Source organism: Dermacentor variabilis, chromosome 11 (assembly GCF_050947875.1).
Source record: "Dermacentor variabilis isolate Ectoservices chromosome 11, ASM5094787v1, whole genome shotgun sequence".
Lineage (NCBI taxonomy): Eukaryota > Metazoa > Arthropoda > Arachnida > Ixodida > Ixodidae > Dermacentor > Dermacentor variabilis.
In genome coordinates, this window is record NC_134578.1 from 102,663,211 (window position 1) to 102,682,661 (window position 19,451).

At 45.3% G+C, this 19,451-nt stretch overlaps 1 protein-coding gene across 1 annotated transcript in view; it reads left to right on the forward strand.

Moving 5' to 3' along the window:
• ASPP (Ankyrin-repeat, SH3-domain, and Proline-rich-region containing Protein) overlaps nt 1-19,451 on the forward strand; it is an 80,258-nt gene that overhangs the window by 47,208 nt on the left and 13,599 nt on the right. Inside the window, exons 9-10 of the mRNA XM_075674708.1 lie at nt 1,473-1,624; nt 13,777-13,910. Of these exons, the coding sequence (XP_075530823.1) occupies nt 1,473-1,624; nt 13,777-13,910 (286 nt within the window). The remainder of the gene's footprint in view (nt 1-1,472; nt 1,625-13,776; nt 13,911-19,451) is intronic.

A 19,451-nucleotide genomic window follows, 5' to 3' on the forward strand; every position in this document is an offset into this window, starting at 1 on the left:
CCTCATTATGAACTCTGTTCACTAGGCCCCTTGGGCTGACACATACACCCAGCTGCAGAAGTGATTGAGGCATCATACAAAAGTACAATTCTGGAAAGCACCTAGCAGCTGTATATCTATCACTGGCTCTCTGATCCCAAGTTCCACAGCCATTATCAAGTGAAGATGACTTGGCTGCTGACACTCAGAGCCTTCATTCAGGTCAATTCTAGCAAAAGAAGAAAATGCCTCACTGAATGCTTGATCAGTGACCTTGATCATGAGAAGAATATTTACAGAAGAATAAAAATTAGTTGGGAGTGCTTATGGCAGGCATCACCTAATCCTGACTGGGTGCTTACCACCGTCCTTGAAAAGAAAAGTACAATTATTGCATTCTGCCGGTGCTAACATATGGGGCAGAAACTTGGAGGTTAACAACGAAGCTCGAGAACAAGTGAAGGACTGCACTCAGAGCGACGGAATGAAAAATGCTAGGCTTAACTTAAACAGACGGGAAGATTGCGGCGTGGATCAGAAAGCGAACGGTAATAGCCAATATTCTAGTTGACATTAAGAGAAAAAAAATGAAGCTTGGCAGGCCATTTAATGCGTAGTGTAGGCTACCGGTGGACCATTAGAGCTACAGAATGGGTGCCAAGGGAAGTGCAGTTGAGGACGGCAGAAGACTAGGTGGGGTGAAGAAATTAGAAAATTTGCAGGCGCAAATTAGAATGAGCTAGTGCAAGACAGGTGTATTTGGAAATTGCTGGGTGAGGTCTCCATCCTAAGAGTGGACATAAAAATGGGATGATGATTATGATGATGATGATGATGATGCATGTTCGCACAGTCGTACTACCTTGTGCATTTAAAGAAAGTGTAGATCGCTTTAAAATTTAGGCCATTAAAACCAAGTAAAACGTAATAAACTAGTCCACAAGCACAAAGATGAGGCAATCCATGCACTAATCGTCATTCCCAAGGTGTTGAACGATGGCAGCGCCAGATTTCTTTCTAGTAATTATTGTTGGAAATGCTGTGGTCTTTGTAATGCAAAGCAATAATGATTTGTAGAGAGCAATTGTATGAATAACTTAGCTGTTGTGTAGGAAACGATTACGTAGAGATTATACGCTGCAGTGTTTATACTTGTAATGACACTGTTTCTAATGGCAAAATATTAGATAAAAGCCAAACTAAAGCTCAGTGGCACATGCCTAATGGCCCCAGTGCACATACCCAGTGCGCATACCCTAACGTCCCTGTGGCACAGAATTGTAGACTGCACGATCGCCGGCATCGGTTCGTCTGCAAAAATCTGGCTGCACTCTGCGAGAAATTCTTTGCATTAAAATTGATGTGGTATCTAATGAGAAACACTAGTTGATCTGGACAATTGCTGTTGCATTTAAAAAGTACGGGAAGGTTGACATGATGTTGCTGTGTCGTCTCTGTCTCATTGTATCAACTTGACCGTGTGGTGCGTGCAGCCAGGGGCAACCTACGCTCCGGGGGCAGTACGGGTGGCAGTGGGGGTCGCCGCAAGAAGGGTCCCCAGCGAGTGAGCTTTGACCCCTTGGCCCTGCTGCTGGACGCTGCCCTCGAGGGGGAGCTCGACCTGGTGCGCACCACAGCAGCTCAGGTGCGTCTGTTTACCACTGCTAGCTGCCTCATGAAAAAATTCTGGCAGAACCCATCTCATAACGACTGTCAACATTGACCCCTTCCAAGCCTTGGACGAGCTGAGTTCGTGTAAGCATTTTTTTTTTTTTAAATGGCCAAGGCGGAGCTATGCTCGTTGACGGTACTTTTCATTTTCTAGTAAACCCACTGACGAGCTGGTTTCACCTCAGTAATTAGACGGCAGCGTACGATGGCCACAGAAGCAGGAGCGAGATTATTTTGGTGGCAGTAAAACAAGTTGGCAACTGGAGTCATTAAATGTGGGACCGCTGACAGCTTGAGTTTCATTGGCTTCTTCGCAAAAAAGAAAACGTAACTTTACTGATGATTTGAGTCATCCTGAAGATGAAGTGTACTGTTCTTTGAGTCAAGAAGACACTGAGATTCTCGATGCACTTGGCTCGTCTTCTGAGAGTATCACATATGGTATACAGGGTGTCCCTCATAACTTGAGGCAAACATTAAAAATATGCAAATGCGACGTAGCTTGACAGAACCAAGATAATGACATTTTGCCGTCGCTTGGAGATACTCAGATTATCTATTTTGTTATGCCTAATTAGATAATTAGTGTAAATAATCGATCGACTTCTCAAATATTCTAATTCTATTAAAAGTGTCAAAGAGAAAATTATAGAGCAATATGAAAAGCTCCTCATACAGCTTCTTCTTGCACGATACATACCACATAACTTCACAACATACCTTTATAACCATAGCACTGACATTTTATTGACATTATTTTAATAGATACATATTTTACACCATTTACAGCGAATATTTTAGGCCAATATACAGCCACTCGATTTCCACCATACTCACCTATTCTCGCTGCCATTCATCACCAAGTGTCATGGCACTCTTTGGTCATTTCTGGCCCTTGCACCAGAAAAACAGTATCCGTCAATCAATCCTACATAACATAAAAGTTAATCAACAAGCATAAGACAACTGACATAAGGAAGTGTAATATGGATAGAATTGAACATGCTCTCAGGAAGGGAGGAAGCCTGAAAGCAGTGAAGAAGAAACTAGGAATAGGCAAGAATGGAGATGTATGCGTTAAGAGATAAAGCCGGCAATATCATTGCTAATATGGATGAGATAGTTCAAATGGCTGAGGAGTTCTATAGAGATTCATACAGTACCAGTGGCACCCACGACGATAATGGAAGAGAGGAATTTGAGATCCCACAAGTAATGCTGGAAGAAGTAAAGAACGCCTTGGGGGCTATGCAAAGGGAGAAGGCAGCTGGGGAGGATCAGGTAACAGCAGATTTGTTGAAGGATGGTGGGCAGATTGTTCTAGAGAAACTGGCCACCCTGTATACGCAGTGCCTGATGACCTCAAGCGTACCTGAATCTTGGAAGAACGCTAGCATAATCCTAATCCATCAGAAAGGGGACGCCAAACACTTGAAAAATTATAGACCGATCAGCTTACTGTCCGTTGCCTACAAAGCATTTACCGTAAAAACCCGCGTATAATACGAACCCGAATATAATACGAGGTGAAATTTCTGGGACGAGAAATGGAAAAAAAAAGCTTTACCTGCGTATAATACGAGTGAGAGAAACTCGGGGAAAACATTTATTTAAATCGGACTCAGCACTTCATTCACTGTCGTCCTCCGCTGCGCTTTCATCAAACAATTCCTTGTCTGACATATCCTCCCAGAGGTACTCGTCCTCGGTGTCATCGAGCTCGTTCAAGATCCCGCACTTCTTGAAAGCGCGACGCACAAGGTCTTCTGGGATGCTCGCCCATGCGTCCACGATCCACTTGCACAGCGCTTCAACCGCCCAGTCGGCGTCACTGCAGGTTCACCTGACCGCATCCACTCTGTGTAGCACCGCTTCACCGCGTCCTTGAAAGGCTTGTTGACGTAAACATCTAGAGGCTGCAGCTGAGACGTCATCCCACCCGGGATAACGACGAGTTCAGTATTACAATCACGCAACAGCTTCTTCACCGAGTCGGCCAAATGGCCACGAAATGCGTCCAGCACGAGGATGGACGGGAACGACAACAGTGCACCGGGCCGCCTACACCAAACGGACTTTATCCAGTCGAGCACAAGACTCTCATTCATCCACCCTTTCTCATGGCATTTAACGATGACATTTTTCGGCAGCTCACCTTTCGGCATTGTCTTACGCTTGAAGACGACATAGGGCGGGAGCTTGCGGCCGTCTGCCGTGCATGACAACATGACGGTAACACGCGTCTTCTCGTTCCCAGTGGACCGGACACAAACTTGTTTCGAGCCCTTTTCGTACACGGTGAGGGGCGATGGCATGTCCAGATAAACTGGTGTTTGGTCAGCATTGCCGATTTGCCCTAGCTGAAAGTTCTTCAACTTGCGCAACGAAATAGCGTGGCGCTGGAAAGCCACCAGTAACTCTTCAAACGATTCCGGCAGCTTTTGCGAAATTGAAGTTCTCCGGCGCAATGAAAATCCTGCACGGCACATATACCAATAAATCCAATGCTTGCTTGCTTTGAAGGTGGAGCTCGTTAGGCCTTTTTCTCTCGCAAGCTCCCTAGCTTTTGCCTGCATGAGCTCCACGCTCACAGCAAGATGCGCGGCTCGCTGTTCTCGGACGAATTCCGTCAGTTTGAGTTCAATTTCCGGGAATGTCCCATTCTTCGGGCCGCGAAAGCTTCTTCGCGTTCCGCTGCACTCGAAAAGTGCTTCTTTTTGCCGTCGCCATCCGCGGATGCTTCCCTCGGTGATGCCAAACTGCCTCCCGGCCGCACTGTTGCCGATTTCCTCTGCCGCTAAAATCACATTTCGCTTGAAAGCTGCCGAGTACTGCTTCCGTGCCCCCGACATCGTGCTCCTTCACTAAAAATGATGCACTTCGCGAAGCGCGGTTAACACATGAACTGCGAAGGTCCGCACTCAACAAAGAAAGAAACGATGCCGTAGCCACGCTGCAATAGTGAAGGCAAGCCGTAGCCAGGCAGCAATAACAAAGCCAAGTCGTAGCCATGCAGATATCACGAAGCCAAGCCGTAGCCACAGAGCAATAACGAAACCAAAACTTCGAGCCGAACTTTGAAATTTTTGTCCGGATCCGCATATAGTACGAGGCGGAAATTTGGGACGCTAATAACAGGGAATAAACCTCGTACTATACACTGGTTTTTACGGTACTAAGGTAATCGCAAATAGAATCAGGAACACCTTAGACTTCTGTCAACCAAAGGACCAGGCAGGATTCCGTAAAGGCTACTCAACAATAGACCATATTCACACTATCAATCAGGTGATAGAGAAATGTGCGGAATATAACCAACCCTTATATATAGCTTTCATTGATTACGAAAAAGCATTTGATTCGGTCGAAACCTCAGCAGTCGTGGAGGCACTATGGAATCGGGGTGTAGACGAGCCGTATGTAAAAATACTGAAGGATATCTATAGCGGCTCCACAGCCACCGTAGTCCTCCGTAAAGAAAGCAGCAAAATCCCAATAAAGAAAGGCGTCAGGCAGGGAGATACGATCTCTCCAATGCTATTCACAGCGTGTTTACAGGAGCTATTCGGAGACCTGGAGTGGGAAGAATTGGGGATAAGAGTTAATGGAGAATACTTTAGTAACTTGAAATTCGCTGATGATACAGTCGAACCCAACTATATCGAACCCTTTACATCGAATTATTCTATATATCGAACAATTTCTGGTCACGGTATAGTTACAATGAGTATACATAGCAAAAATTACGCTTACATCGAACAAATATTGCAGTGACTCCCAATATATCGAACGTCAAGCGGCGGAAAAGTGCCCCAGAAGTTGGCTTTCCCTCGCGGTAGCGGGGAAACCCGGCAGCGCGGCTCCATCCAACCGCTCTCCCTACCGTGACCGCGCTGCCTCGGGTACCTCGGGCTGTTCGGGCGAGCCGTCGACACTCCCCCTGTCGCACATAGTGAAGTCTATTATCCTCCCTCTTTCTCTATCATCTTTCACTTCCCACTCCCTCTCCCCTGACGACGCTTCGCCGTGCTCCCTCACGGGTTGCAGAATCAAGCGTACTTCCTTTCTTTAGATCACTATCTATCGACACTCCCCAGCAAAAAATGATCCTGGCCCGCCTACAGCGCTTGCTCAGACAGCCAATCAGAGGCTCTTGTGCGCTCTTCGTGCAAGATGGCGAAAGTGCGAATTGTCTGGCTGCTTCTCTGGTTTATCGTGTTTGCGCCTTGTGGACCTTCTCCCGCAGTGTTGCCGTGATGAAGCGGCAGAATTCGCCTTTCGTCGTGAAGATCGAAATCATAAATCGCGTCGAACGCGATATCCTCGCAGCGTGCAAGATTCCGAGGAGCACTCTCAGCACGATTAGGGCTAAAGTGGCCAGACTCGCACCCCGGTGCCCATGGCGCCCGACGCGTACGCACGGCCGTGTACGAGGCGTTCTTCATACGTGCCGGTTTCCGCGTGCTCGGTGATGACTGTAAATTCTGATGAATGCGACGAAGCCGTTGCCGGTGTTGCCGAACTTTGGAGCGAGCTGTCAAAATTTCCGGGACATTCGAATCAACGGTGGCCGAGTTTGTGAGAGCAGATAATGGTGTTGCGACGACGGTAGATCCCGAAATGAAGACTACATCGCCGACATCGTACCGAGCACAAATGAAAGTAGGCACGTTGAGGAAAGCAACTACGGTCGTTTGCCTACATCCTCCGAAGTGAATGGTGCACTCGCATTAGTCCGGTCCGGCCTCAGCTGCTCGGACTCCTTAGACAATGTGGGGAAGTGCGTGCGTCGCAGGCAGCGAAATTGCCCAAGCAGAAGAAAATGCAGGACTAATTTATGTGAAACTAAGCTAGTTTCGTCAATAAAGTGATTTTATAAATGGTATGTGCTTTTATGACATCCAATTATTTAGCAGGCTTATATCGAATTATGCTCTATATCGAACTGATAGGCGTTTTTTTGCGAGTTCGATATAGCCGGGTTTGACTGTATTGCCTTGCTTAGTAACTCAGGGGACCAATTGCAATGCATGCTCACTGACCTGGAGAGGCAAAGCAGAAGGGTGGGTCTAAAAATTAATTTGCAGAAAAATAAAGTAATGCTTAACAGTCTTGGAAGAGAACAGCAGTTTACGATAGGTAGCGAGGCACTGGAAGTGGTAAAAGAATACATCTACTTAGAGCAGGTAGTGACCGCGGATCCGAATCATGAGTCTGAAATAATAAGAAGAATAAGAATGGGCTGGGGTGCATTTGGCAGGCATTCTCAGATCATGAACAGCAGGTCGCCATTATCCCTCAAGAGAAGAGTGTATAACAGCTGTGTCTTACCAGTACTCACGTACGGGGCAGAAACCTGGAGGCTTACGAAAAGGGTTCTGCTTAAATTGAGGATGACGCAACAAGCTATGGAAAGAAGAATGACGGGTGTAACGTTAAGGGATAAGAAAAGAGCAGATTGGGCGAGGGAACAAACACGAGTTAATGACATCTTAGTTGAAATCAAGAAAAAGAAATGGGGCATGGGCAGGACATGTAATGAGGAGGGAAGATAACCGACGGTCATTAAGGGTTACGGACTGGATTCCAAGGCAAGGGAAGCGTAGCAGGGGGCTGCAGCAAGATAGGTGGGCGGATGAGATTAAGAAGTTTGCAAGGACAACGTGGCCACAATTATTTAGTACATGATCAGGGTAGTTGGAGAAGTATGGGAGAGGTCTTTGCCCTGCAGTGGGCATAACTAAGCTGATGAAGATGATGATGATGATGAATATGTTACTTGGAAACTTAGTTTGTTGCACTTTAGAAAAACCTCCATCAGACAGCACGCAGAAAGATGCAAAACTCCCTGTACCCAAAAGGATAAGAGTAGGAGTGTATGAATATCGAAACATTCAAATACAAATCAATTGCACATACTTAGCTTTGAATACATTCATTGGAACTGCAGAGGCCTAATTCACAATCTAGGTGACATCAAAGACATCATAAATAACTTATCACCAGTAGCATTGTGCCTTCAAGAAACGAACCTGGGACCCAAACATACACATTTTCTTAAAGGTTTTACTGTCATAAGAAAGGACCGCGAGCACTCCAGCCGTCTATCAGGAGGTGTCGCTATTATCGTCCAAGGTGGCATCCCCACACGGAACGTTTCATTATATACTCCATACGAGGTAGTAGCTGTCACCATTCTATCCTTTAAGACTGTCACCATTTGTTCATTGTACATCCCTCCCCATAGCCATTTCACAACTCGAGACCTGGAAAATTTAATTAGCCATCTGCCGAAACCTTTTGTTTTAGTTGGAAATTTTAATGCTCATTGCACTCTTTGGGGCAGCGATAAAAATGACCAAAGAGGACAACTCATCGAAGATTTTATTTTGACAAATAACATCTGTCTTTTGAATTCAGGTGCGCCAACTCATTTTTCACCGAATTCACGCAATTTTAGCTGCCTTAATTTAGCATTTTGCTCTCCGGACATTTTTACCGATTTTAAATGGGATGTACTCGAGACTTCATATGGCAGTGATCATCTACCTGCCATAATCAACCTCACCTCAACGCTACCCATTATATACCACAAACCACGCCAATGGAAGTTACAAATGGCAGACTGGGCTGTTGTTACAGAAAGTGCCAGGCTGGAGGAGCTTACTTTAACAGATTTAAGCATTGACGAAATTAATGAAAAATTTACTAACTGTATTATTTCTGCAACCGAAAAGGCCATTCCGCAATCTTCTGGCGTTGTTCGGAAAAATCTGAATCCTTGGTGGACACGTGAATGCACCGTAGCAAAAAAGCAGCAAAACAAGGCCTGGGGAATCTTACGCAGGTACCCAACACATAACAACTTTCTCAATTTCAAACAAGCCAAAGCGAAAGCTCGATATATTCGGAGACAGGCGGAAAAGTTGTCTTGACAGAAATATATATCTACACTTAATAGCACCGTCACATCCAATAATATGTGGGAACAGGTCAGGAAGTTTAAGGGGGACTACTCATCATACACGATACCCATACTTACACCTTCAGGCACTCAGACAACACTACAAGAACAAGCGAATATGCTTGGGGAACATTTTTATAACATCTCTAGCTCGGCTTATTATTCAAACACGTTTTTAAAATACAAACTGTCAGCAGAAAAAGAGAAGCTACCAACTGCTTGTATGTCAAGGGATGAATACAACGCTCCATTCACGGTACAAGAACTTAACAAGGTTCTCTGTGCTGGCAAGAAAACTGCAGTAGGTCCTGACCGGATTCATTATTCCATGCTCGCACACCTGTCCCAAGCATCCGTAGATGCTCTCCTTAAATTTTTTAACAAAATAGTTGAATCCGGAAGCATGCCAAAAAGTTGAAAAAATGCAATAGTTGTGCCTTTTTTAAAAACAGGTAAATCCCCCACATCCCCAAGTAGCTTTCAGCCCATTGCCCTGACAAGCTGTTTGGCGAAAGCATATGAAAGTATCGTAAATGCCAGATTAACTTTCACGCTTCATATACGGAACTCCATTGATTCTCATCAGTGCGGCTATAAAAAAGGGTGTTCAACGACAGACCACCTTGTCCGACTTGAACACGAAATACGTGAGGCATTCGTACACAAACAGCACTGCCTGGCAGTGTTCTTCAATTTAGAAAAAGCGTATGACACCACGTGGAGATTCGGAATCTTACGTGACCTCGCTGCATTAGGAATCCGCGGCAAAATGCTCTAATCCAAAATTCGTCTAGGCAATGTGCTCTCACACACATTTATCCAGGAAAATGGCGTGCCACAAGGTTGCGTACTAAGCACAACACTCTTTATAGTAAAAATGAACTCTGTTAACAAAGTCATTCCCCCCTCTGTTATGCACTCCATATACGTTGATGATCTGCAAATAGCGTGCCGCACTTCAAACTTACGAGCATGATAAAGGCAGCTCCAGATAACAATTAATAAACTAATAGAGTGGGCTGAGAAAAATGGCTTTCGCTTCTCTACTCAAAAAACTTGCAAAAACGAGGGTTGTACTTAGACCCGGATTTAAAATTGAATGATGTCGCGCTGCCGGTAAAACAAGAATATAAATTCTTGAGAGTAACCTTTGACAGGAAACTAAACTTCCTGTCCCACATTAAAACACTAAAGATTAAGGCAAATAAAGCATTGAATATCCTCAAAGTTTTATCTCACAAGCACTGGGGTTCTGACCGAACCTCTCTTTTATGTATTTACTGGTCTCTTGTGCGTAGCCTTTTAGACTACGGCTCCGTGGTTTACGGCTCAGCCAGACAGTCCTATATCCAACGACTTGATCCAATACATAACTTTGGATTGCGACTGGCAAGTGGTGCCTACAGAACGTCACCTATTCAAAGTTTATATGTTGAGTGTAATGAACCTTCATTATATCAGCGCAGAGCATTACTCACTTTTTCCTACATACTAAGAATCCAGTCATCACCACAACACATATGTTACAACATCGTCACACAGTGCAACTCACGCTTACACTACACAAATAAACCGAACATGATTAGGCCACTTGTCCTGCGGTATGAGCAATACTGTCAGGGTTATGACATTCCCCACGAAGTCCTCCAGGTTGCATAGAAACCACAACGGTTGGCCCCGTGGTACGATTTGACACAGTTGTGCTACTGGACATTAACACATTCAAAGAAAAGAGACAGTACACATGAACACATTATACAGAAATTTCGTGCTCTTCAGGACAAATATCAAAATCACATGGAATTCTACAATGATGGCTCCAAAATGAAAGAACACGTGGGTGTGGGGGTCGTAACGGAAAATTGGGAAAAAAGTATTCGATTGCCACAACACACCTCTGTTTTCACGGCCGAAGTTTTCGCTATATGGGTTGTTGTTAAAAAAATCATCGCTGATAAACACAAAAATGCAGTTATATACACAGATTCTTTAAGCACACTGAAGGCTCTTCATCTGAAATCTGAGTGTGAACCCCTGATTGGAGACATTTTAAATATGGTGGCTTTTAATGAATACGGGAAATCAATTTGTTTCTGCTGGGTCCCAAGCCATGTTAGGATACCGGGTAACGAAGCAGCTGATAGATATGCATTGATGGCAGCGCACAAAGACATTACAAACACAACACTCCCATATAAAGATAACATCCGTGCAATTAGAAAAGCCTTAACGGTAAAATGGCAACGCGAATGAGACCCTCGTGCCAACAACAAGCTACGTCTCACGAAACCCATAGGTGGCGAGTGGAAGTCATGCTATCATCAGGAGCGATTAATCGAAGTAGTTTTATGGCGACTGCGCATTGCGCGCACACACCTCACACACAATTACTTACTTACGAAAGAAGACACACCAACATGCGAGAAATGTCAACAGCCACTAACAGTTATGCACATATTACTCACATGTACGCAGATTGAAACACACAGACGAACACTTTTGCACAAATTATATCAACTACCATACGTTTACACCCTGCTCTAATTTTAGGTGATGATCCGCTAGTCCCATTATGTGACGTCCGTAAATTTCTAGACACTGGATTTTTGCATAAAATATAGATTATTAACACAGCTTTTTCATTCATAAATGGGATTTTAAGACACCTCGTGTTTGGCGCAGCGTAGCCTTAGCTGCTTTTGCACCATTAAACCCCCATTTAACTAAAAATTAGCTTTGAATAATGAATAATGATATGCACATGCACTTACTAGCAAGTTGAGTTACTTTAACTTGTTAGAACATCATACTTACGTTGTCAATGATAAAAAAATTAGAATAGTAAGCCATTATACTAAAAGACTACATTTGGCTCATGTTAATTTGTAAAATTTAGTCATTCCCACTTGCTGTCTGTCCTTAGAAGCATTTGACTCGAAGGCATTTAACCTTGTGCCAGCTACCACTCGTTGCATTTGCTGTCAAGCGATAACCTCAGGATTTGGGGTGGCACCCGCAATAGACTGCATGCACCCTCGCTGTCTGCACACCCATACCCCTTGCTTCTCCAGGCGAATTTGCGGCGTCAGTGCCAGTGTTCCGTATAAAGTCTAAGTGCGATAACAACGTAAGCTGTAGGTGTGAGCGAAAGCTTCCACGGATGAGCTGAGAAGTATGGTGGCTTGATGCGGTGGTGTCTTCTCGTGCTCACGTGTGCACCGTCTTCTCGCATGCAAGAGGGCGAGCGGGTAAATGAGTGCACGCTAGGAAGGGAGGGAGGGGGCATGTTTGTGCATACCTCCTCTTCCACTCCAGCTACGGCGGCTGAACGTGGCCATGCACATCCTGTCTTAGAGGTAATCTGCGGTGGTTTCAAAGGCTAACCGGCCGGATATAGCTGATGGCTTCATGGGCACTGTTTTCTCGCATGCCTGGTTCGCATTAAAGCTAAAGGCAGCACGACAGGGAATTCACTCAATGCTGCTGCTGCTCTTCATCACGCCAGCATTCTGACAGCGAGTGTCCGCAGTCATCTAGTGAGATGTGCTCGGGTTTTCATGTGCGTGCATGACAACATGTGTGCTAATTTAGTTAGTAAGTGAATGTTTACAACAGTTTATGCAGATGATAAAACGACCAAGCTTACTTTGTATACCTCTCTAATAACTTGCTGTTGAAATCGGTGCAGCGTTTGTCGAGCAAAACTGTGACTTCTTTTGACGTAGTAGTTCTGCGGAAACCTGCAAGGTGGAGAGAAGTAATGAGTAAAGGGAAAATCAGACATCCACCCGTTCGTAGCAATTGCTACAAAGGAAACCCATACGGGTTCCTCGAAAGAAAAGCCTCATGGTTGAAGAAAAATTCGTCCTGGTCCGGGACTCAAACCCGGGACCACCGCCTTTCCGGGGCAGCCACTCTACCATCTTCAACCATGAGGCTTTTCTTTCGAGGAACCCGTATGGGTTTCCTTTGTAGCAATTGCTACGAACGGGTGGATGTCTGATTTTCCCTTTGTGACTTCTTTTTTTTAGATTAGGTAGAAACAAACACTAAGAACCGTGTTTGCTCCCACACAGCCAGCAATATGTTCGATTTGTTTCAAATATTTATATCCAACAGAATATTTTGAAAATTTTTAGAGCACGACTCTTAGACAGCCGTTGCTGTGGCAAACACCGGCGTCGGCGTAACCAGTCAAACGAGCACAGCTAAAGATGAAAATGAACACGAAGCTCAGCGAGGGACGAAAGAAGCGAGGAGGAAAATCTGAGGAGGAGGGTGCAGTGGAACCATGAGGTGGAAAGCGGAGGAGGAGGGAATGGTGAAAGGGTGAGAAGAAAGCGTAGTGTGGCGACAATGGCGACGAGGTGGTGCCAGAGTAGCACGCATCGTCTGGGAGGTCTGTGGGCGACGGCTGCTGTGAATCGCACCCACGCATCACCCACGCGCTGCCTCTCGCGATTTCTAGATTAGCGTAGCATTTGTGGAACACTTCGCTCCGTTTGCAACATGCTGCACAAGCCAATACATATATCGCAAAATGAAAACACGTATAGAGCTGCGCTCAAATTTTGCATTAGGGAGTATCATAATCGTCGATGAACTTTGAATACCTAGTTTTTGAATCAAATACAAATATTGGAAATGCAGTATGTATTTGACAATATAAATTTTCAAATATTTGCACACCCCTAGCTAAGAGGCAATTGTTGGCAAATCGCTAGCGCCCCCTGTAGGAACGCTCTTTACGTTGTGTGCCAGTAAGCTTTGGTGGATATTGGGACACATGTAGGCAGTAGCCAGGTGGTTCTGAACATATAAAAGACATTAGTTAGATGTAGCTGTGTGCTTGCCTGTGTGGACATGTAAGCACTTGCAACATAACCTTCAGAATAAGCTGTCTTTTCTACTATGCCTGGACCAGTACCTAAGGTACCTAAGAATGAGGACAACACCGTGTGAAGGTACAAGATCTAGTACTGTATTATGAACTGGCACTGTGAAAGTAATTGATAGGCTAATAGTAATAAGTCTTAAAGTTTGCTTCCTTTTCAAGTGTTGGGGTGTATGATATGAGTGGTGTATGTTTCCATATAATGAAGCACTCAGACCACAGTTTCAGTGCAAAGTGTGGTGGCTAAAAGTATCGCATATGTGTGCAGGTGCCCAACCCGAGTGCTGCCAACGACGAGGGAATCACGGCACTGCACAATGCCATCTGCGCAGGCCACTTGGACATTGTCAAGTTCCTGGTCGAGTTTGGCTGTGACGTCAATGCACAGGACAGCGACGGCTGGTGGGTCTTCTTTTAATGTGAACCTTTCGTTGGAGAGTTGGACAGGCTGTATGCTGTGGTTGGCAGTTCAACAGGGGAGAGGGTGACAGTGGAGAAGCGGTTTTAGGCTGTCATCAGCTGCTGCAAAGGAAGGAATGCCTGTGTTTGGTATGCAGCATAACGAACATGCCCATTCTTGCACAATTCACTGTTTTAGCTCGTCGTGAGGTCATTACCATTTACGAAATACCGGGTTACCGGAGTCATGGGTGGCAGTGGCGGTACTGGTAGCGACATCTTGTGACACTTCGTTGAACCACGACATGTTAGAGGTGTTTTTGATACATAGGTGTTCTCATCAACGGAAAGTGGACAGGCTGTGTGTTAATGACTATGTTGCTGCCAACTTTTCACTGCAGCAGCTAAGTAGAATATAGTTGGTCATTGCAATAATAACTCTCGTGTCCTATTGGGTTAGACTCTGCACCACAACATGGTGCCACCAGAGTGGCTAGTTGATGTCTACGTAATGCAAAGCATTTCAGCACGAGACTCCAACGCACGCCAAGCGGGTGAGGCCCGAGTGGCCCAAGACTCGCATTGTCGCTTTGCTATTGTGCAGCATTTTAAGACGGCGACAGGAAGCCGAAACAAGATGGAGCTGGTGGGCAACGCCGAAATATGATGCTGCCAGACCGAAGCATGACACTGTCTTCGCACAGCCTGCAGCAGCGACCGATAGCACATTTTGGTTATCGCCTATTACAATCAGCAGTGTGCTTTTAGTGGCACTACGCCACCCACATTGTTTGACAGATCGCCGAAGATGCGTATCGCACTAAGGTTGGTGGCAATAGCCATGAGTGCGACGTGCAACTACCCACAGGAATATTTGCTGGTATCTCGAGAGAAAATAGAGTGCATGCCGACATTTTAAAGGAATGTGGGTGGACGAGTGCTGCAAAAGCTGCCGTGGATGGTGATTACTGTTCTCATTTGTGCATGCATCGCAACTTTTCTTGTTCATATGGGATCTAGCTGCTGGAGCCGAAAACCGTATCGTGCTATCACAGTTCGGCACTGTGCTGAACGCTGGCGTGGAAAGATTTTGCTTTCTGGCGATGTATTAAACGGTGAGAAGCGTAACTGTATCAGGTCACTTTTTCTATTCTCAATCACAAACTCAGGCACCAGGAAATCATACGAAGCGGATCTTATCAACAAGGTTTTACTGTAGTTGCAACACTCCTTCAAAAGGCCAATAAATGCATGGATTTGAAATATTGTTTTAATTAAGCAAAGATTTCTTACAATGGGATGTAACGAACCAGTTTCCATTCAAATGAAGATTTACTGATCTGTTTTAAGTGGATCAAGCCGTAATCTACCCATGCGCAATGCTGCTAATAACTCATTTAACGCAACAGTTTAGTACTCCCATGAGGTTTCCACCACCTGGCAACATACCAAAGTGTCCTTGCTGCTCAGACAGCAGCCATGGTCTCCGAGATCTAGTGGTGTACTGAGTGTGATGCCTATTGTGGAGACCACGCAATAGATGACGCACTTCTGTATTCTGCTGCCACCGACTTACATGCTCTGTGTACACAGCGTGTTGCATTTAAGGGGGGGGGGGGGGGGACGCAGGTCTTGAAACAGCAAAAAATACAAATAAGTCAATTTTCGGAAAAGTGCATTTTCGCTACGTTTATACATTCAAGAATCCCTCCACGAAATCTAGAAGCTAAATTTAATCGGAAAATAATAAAAAATCATGCTTAAAGGGGCCAGGGTGAACGCAAAATCAGCAAAATTTGGTTAAAAATGTTCAAACTTCACGCAGTTGCCATTTGCGAACGCAGCGGCCGGTGGCTGCCATCTTGCGCTTGTTTTGAAACTGTTTTCTTTGTGCGCATTTTGCGGCAGTTCAAAATGGCATCGGTGAAGTGAAACCGATGCTATCGCATCATTTCTGAAGGATGCGTCCGTGCCGCCGATTGGCGAAAGCACGCACACCCCCCGTGCACCTCGCTCCTATTGGTCTGGCGCTCTTTGGCGTGCGCTCGACCGCTCTCGCATTTCGCTACATTTGTTTATCTTTGGTTTTATCGCGCCGCTGTCTATGTTGTCTACGTTTGTTCAGCCGCTTGCTTCGCGACGACGTTTGATAAGGTGTTCATTTCGCTGCCTGGATAGCTGGAAAAGATTGTCGTCTCAAGGCTACTACGCGTCAAGCGGCTGTGGAATGCGCAACGGAAGGCGGCTAAGCCTGTCATACTCACAGAGTTGCCGGATGCTGGTCTGCCAGGACATTCTACCGGATCGAGTTCCGAGCTGCAAACCGGCACGTCTAGCGTCAACACTTCATCCACCCACGCCACGCGTGTTGGAACAGATCGTGCAGGCACCGTTTCCTTCACGACTGAAGAAAGTAGCGAACGCGCAGCGATCGCCGGAAAACATGCTTGGCGTCGCAGTCTGCAATGGAACGAAAGTTCAAGCTGCTGGGTGTTGACACGAGAGAGGACGTCAACGACAGCAGAAGTGAATTTGCAATCGTGGATTTATCCATCGTACAAGAGTTCCTTGGACACGTGCTGTGTCCCGGGTGCGGCTAGAAAGTGGCGATGCTTTCAAGGACCCTGCCAAGGAGTACGGGCTCTCAGCAATGTTCTGATAATGTTCTGTTGTCACAATGCTGCGAGAGCAAAGGGAGAGCGTGAACCTAGGCACCACTACAACTTGCCAGAACATGTGGCAGAAGCAATGCTGCCTGTATATACGCGGCTATGTGAAAAAACCCTGCTCCAGAGATGCCAGCGAGGCAAGACACAGAATTCGAATGAAAGCCTTCACTCAGTGATTTGGAGTGTCTCTTGCCGTGCAAGCTGCTGTTGGGGAACCTGTCCTACGCTTCAACACTGGGAACCTGCTTGCGTCCACTGCAATTCTACAGCAGCTACACATGAATATTCCTGGCACTACATCTCAGTGAGCAAAGGAGAAAGACGGCCATTGAAGTGCTAACTCCAACAAGAAGCCTCTTTGAGCGCGAGGAAGCTGGCCAAAAAGCGGCATGAAGATAGGATCCACTCAGTTTATGCCCCTGGTGAATTTCCTTGAGATTTTATTGGTATGTTCTCAATAAAGATGTTGCAGAATGTTTTTCCTTGATTTCTCAAAACAACAATTCTGACAGACTTCCAATTTGGAGGTAAAATAGCTTCTGTCCTATTTCAGCTATCGGCATAATTTTTTTTTTTTTTGGCGGGAAAGAGAAATGTATGCAGTTAGCAATATGCACCTGTTCAAAGCAGTACTCTTCTCAAAAAGTTTTGGAATGGGTCACATGTTTGACATGTCAAGAGTGCATTTTCTTTCTGACAACTTTGATGAGCTCTAACTCTTGGTCAGATTAGCCTAGAACATTGATTAATACCTTATGACACTCGCTGAACACTCTGATAGTCTTTATACTCAAAACACTGTGTTAGGGTTTTCTGTTTAGATGCTAATTTTCCTCCAAACAAAGGACCTAGCTCATACAATGCTTTTAGAGTATATCAAAAACGACTTATCCTATGGCAAAATTAATTATATTTTAGAATCTGCATATTTAAATACACCAAGTGTGAAAATTTCGTTCAGATCTGTCCACAAATAAAAAGGTAGTACATATTTCAAGTGTAGCCTCCCCCCTTAAGGCCCATAAGAGGCTTTAGCTGTGTCTTTTTACTATCACGCTGAAATAAAGTTAAAGAGCCCCTGAAACAGTTCGGACAAATTTTGTAGACGTGTAGGGTACAGCTTAAGTAGAACATTTGCACCACAATTTAAACGAAGCATTATGTATTAATGGAGCTACTACAAGTGATTACAAGTTACCCTCCTCCCTAGCCATGCTTTTCCTCCTCAACTCGTTCGCCAAGCGATCGGGGCTAAGCTCCGCCTTCACTGGTTCTGCGTCACAATGCGACGTCACATCGTCTGCTTCCAGTTGTTTTGGAGCCTGCCCCCGCCCGTGCGAAACCTTTCCGCTAGCTGCTTGGCCTTCGACCCCAAGCGAGAGCTATCAAAGCAGCATGCGTTGTGAGCATTCTGTCATAGCACCGAACGTACCTGGTATTCCAGTAATCACACACTAGCTGAACATTTTGACGGAACGGTGGAGGCATAAACTCAAGCTGCTGAAGAAACTTTAGCGTAGACGTACGTGAGCTGCCTGCTCGGGCTCCACGGTCCAGCCACCCGTTGGCACAGAGCTTAAACAGCCAAAGAAAAAGCTAATATTGCTCTAACCAAGTGTAAAACATTTTAAACATTTACGAAAACAATATGTTAACGATTACACTCCTGCGAAAAATTTACACCAGCAGCAAAGAAGAATACATTTTGTTCTGCTACTGTGTGTGGTTGAGCTCTATGCCACCAAGTGGCTGCACCACGCAAACCATTCACATTTGCGCTTCTATTCATCCCCTGAAACGACACACGCAAGGGGACACGGCCAGGCCCTATCCCCTTGCGCTTGCATTTACCCTAATACCAGACTCTCGAAATGCTATTGCGTTAGTAATCTTCCGGCGTAAAGTGACAGCCGCAGTCGTGCAAATCCTGGCGCCGATCGGATGGCAGCAGTACAATGCGCTGCAGCCAGTCCGCTCGTCTACTGCAGAGGGACACGATGTCGCAGCTTGACATATTGCCAGTCGCTACATTTGCAATTCACAATGCAACAAAGTCGAATCATAGCACCCGCGAAAAAACAGACCGACACTGATGGCGGAGCTCTCATCAAAGACTGAGCACATTGTAACAGAAGCAGACCACACTTGCTGTGTGCCGGAAGTGCTTAAGTGTACTGAAAAATTTTTCTTGTGCATTCTTTTTGTGTTACTTTCTTTTTATAAAACCAAATTAACTAACATTCCAACTATTACAAACATTATTTGTTTACCATAAAGTTGGAAACATTATCGATCACACGCCCTGGTCAGCCAATCGTATAGCTCGCCCCACTGACGTCATATGGGCGATTTCCGTCATATGGGTAAGGGCGGCTTAAAATTTTGACGAGCAGTGTGCTGCGATTGGCAGCGATGTGCATTTTGAAACCACTATAATAAATTACACACTTTGCGCGGAGCACTTAGATGTGTCAATTAATGATCAGAAGGACCTACTCTAACGACTCGGTACGTTTGTAGGAAATCGTCGAAATCATTTCAGGGTCCCTTTAACACCAAAGCACTTGGTTTACAGTGTATACTGCATGGTGTCATGTTTTTAAAACATTTAGTTCACAAGCATGATTACTGGAACAAGATGTAGCAGTTGGCTATGAAATAGTAATACTAGTAATAGTAATAGAAGCAGCAGCTTGAGCTGCAGCATGAACTGATCTCTTGCAACGGTGACAGTATGACTACAGTGAACGTCGGATTTTTTCAGTCTGCCTAGGGGCCGCAACGATTTACGAAAAATCGGGCAGTCCAAAAGAATTAATGCATGCCTTTTAATGCCCCCAAGCACCCAAGTCGCCGCAGGCACGCCCGAAATAGC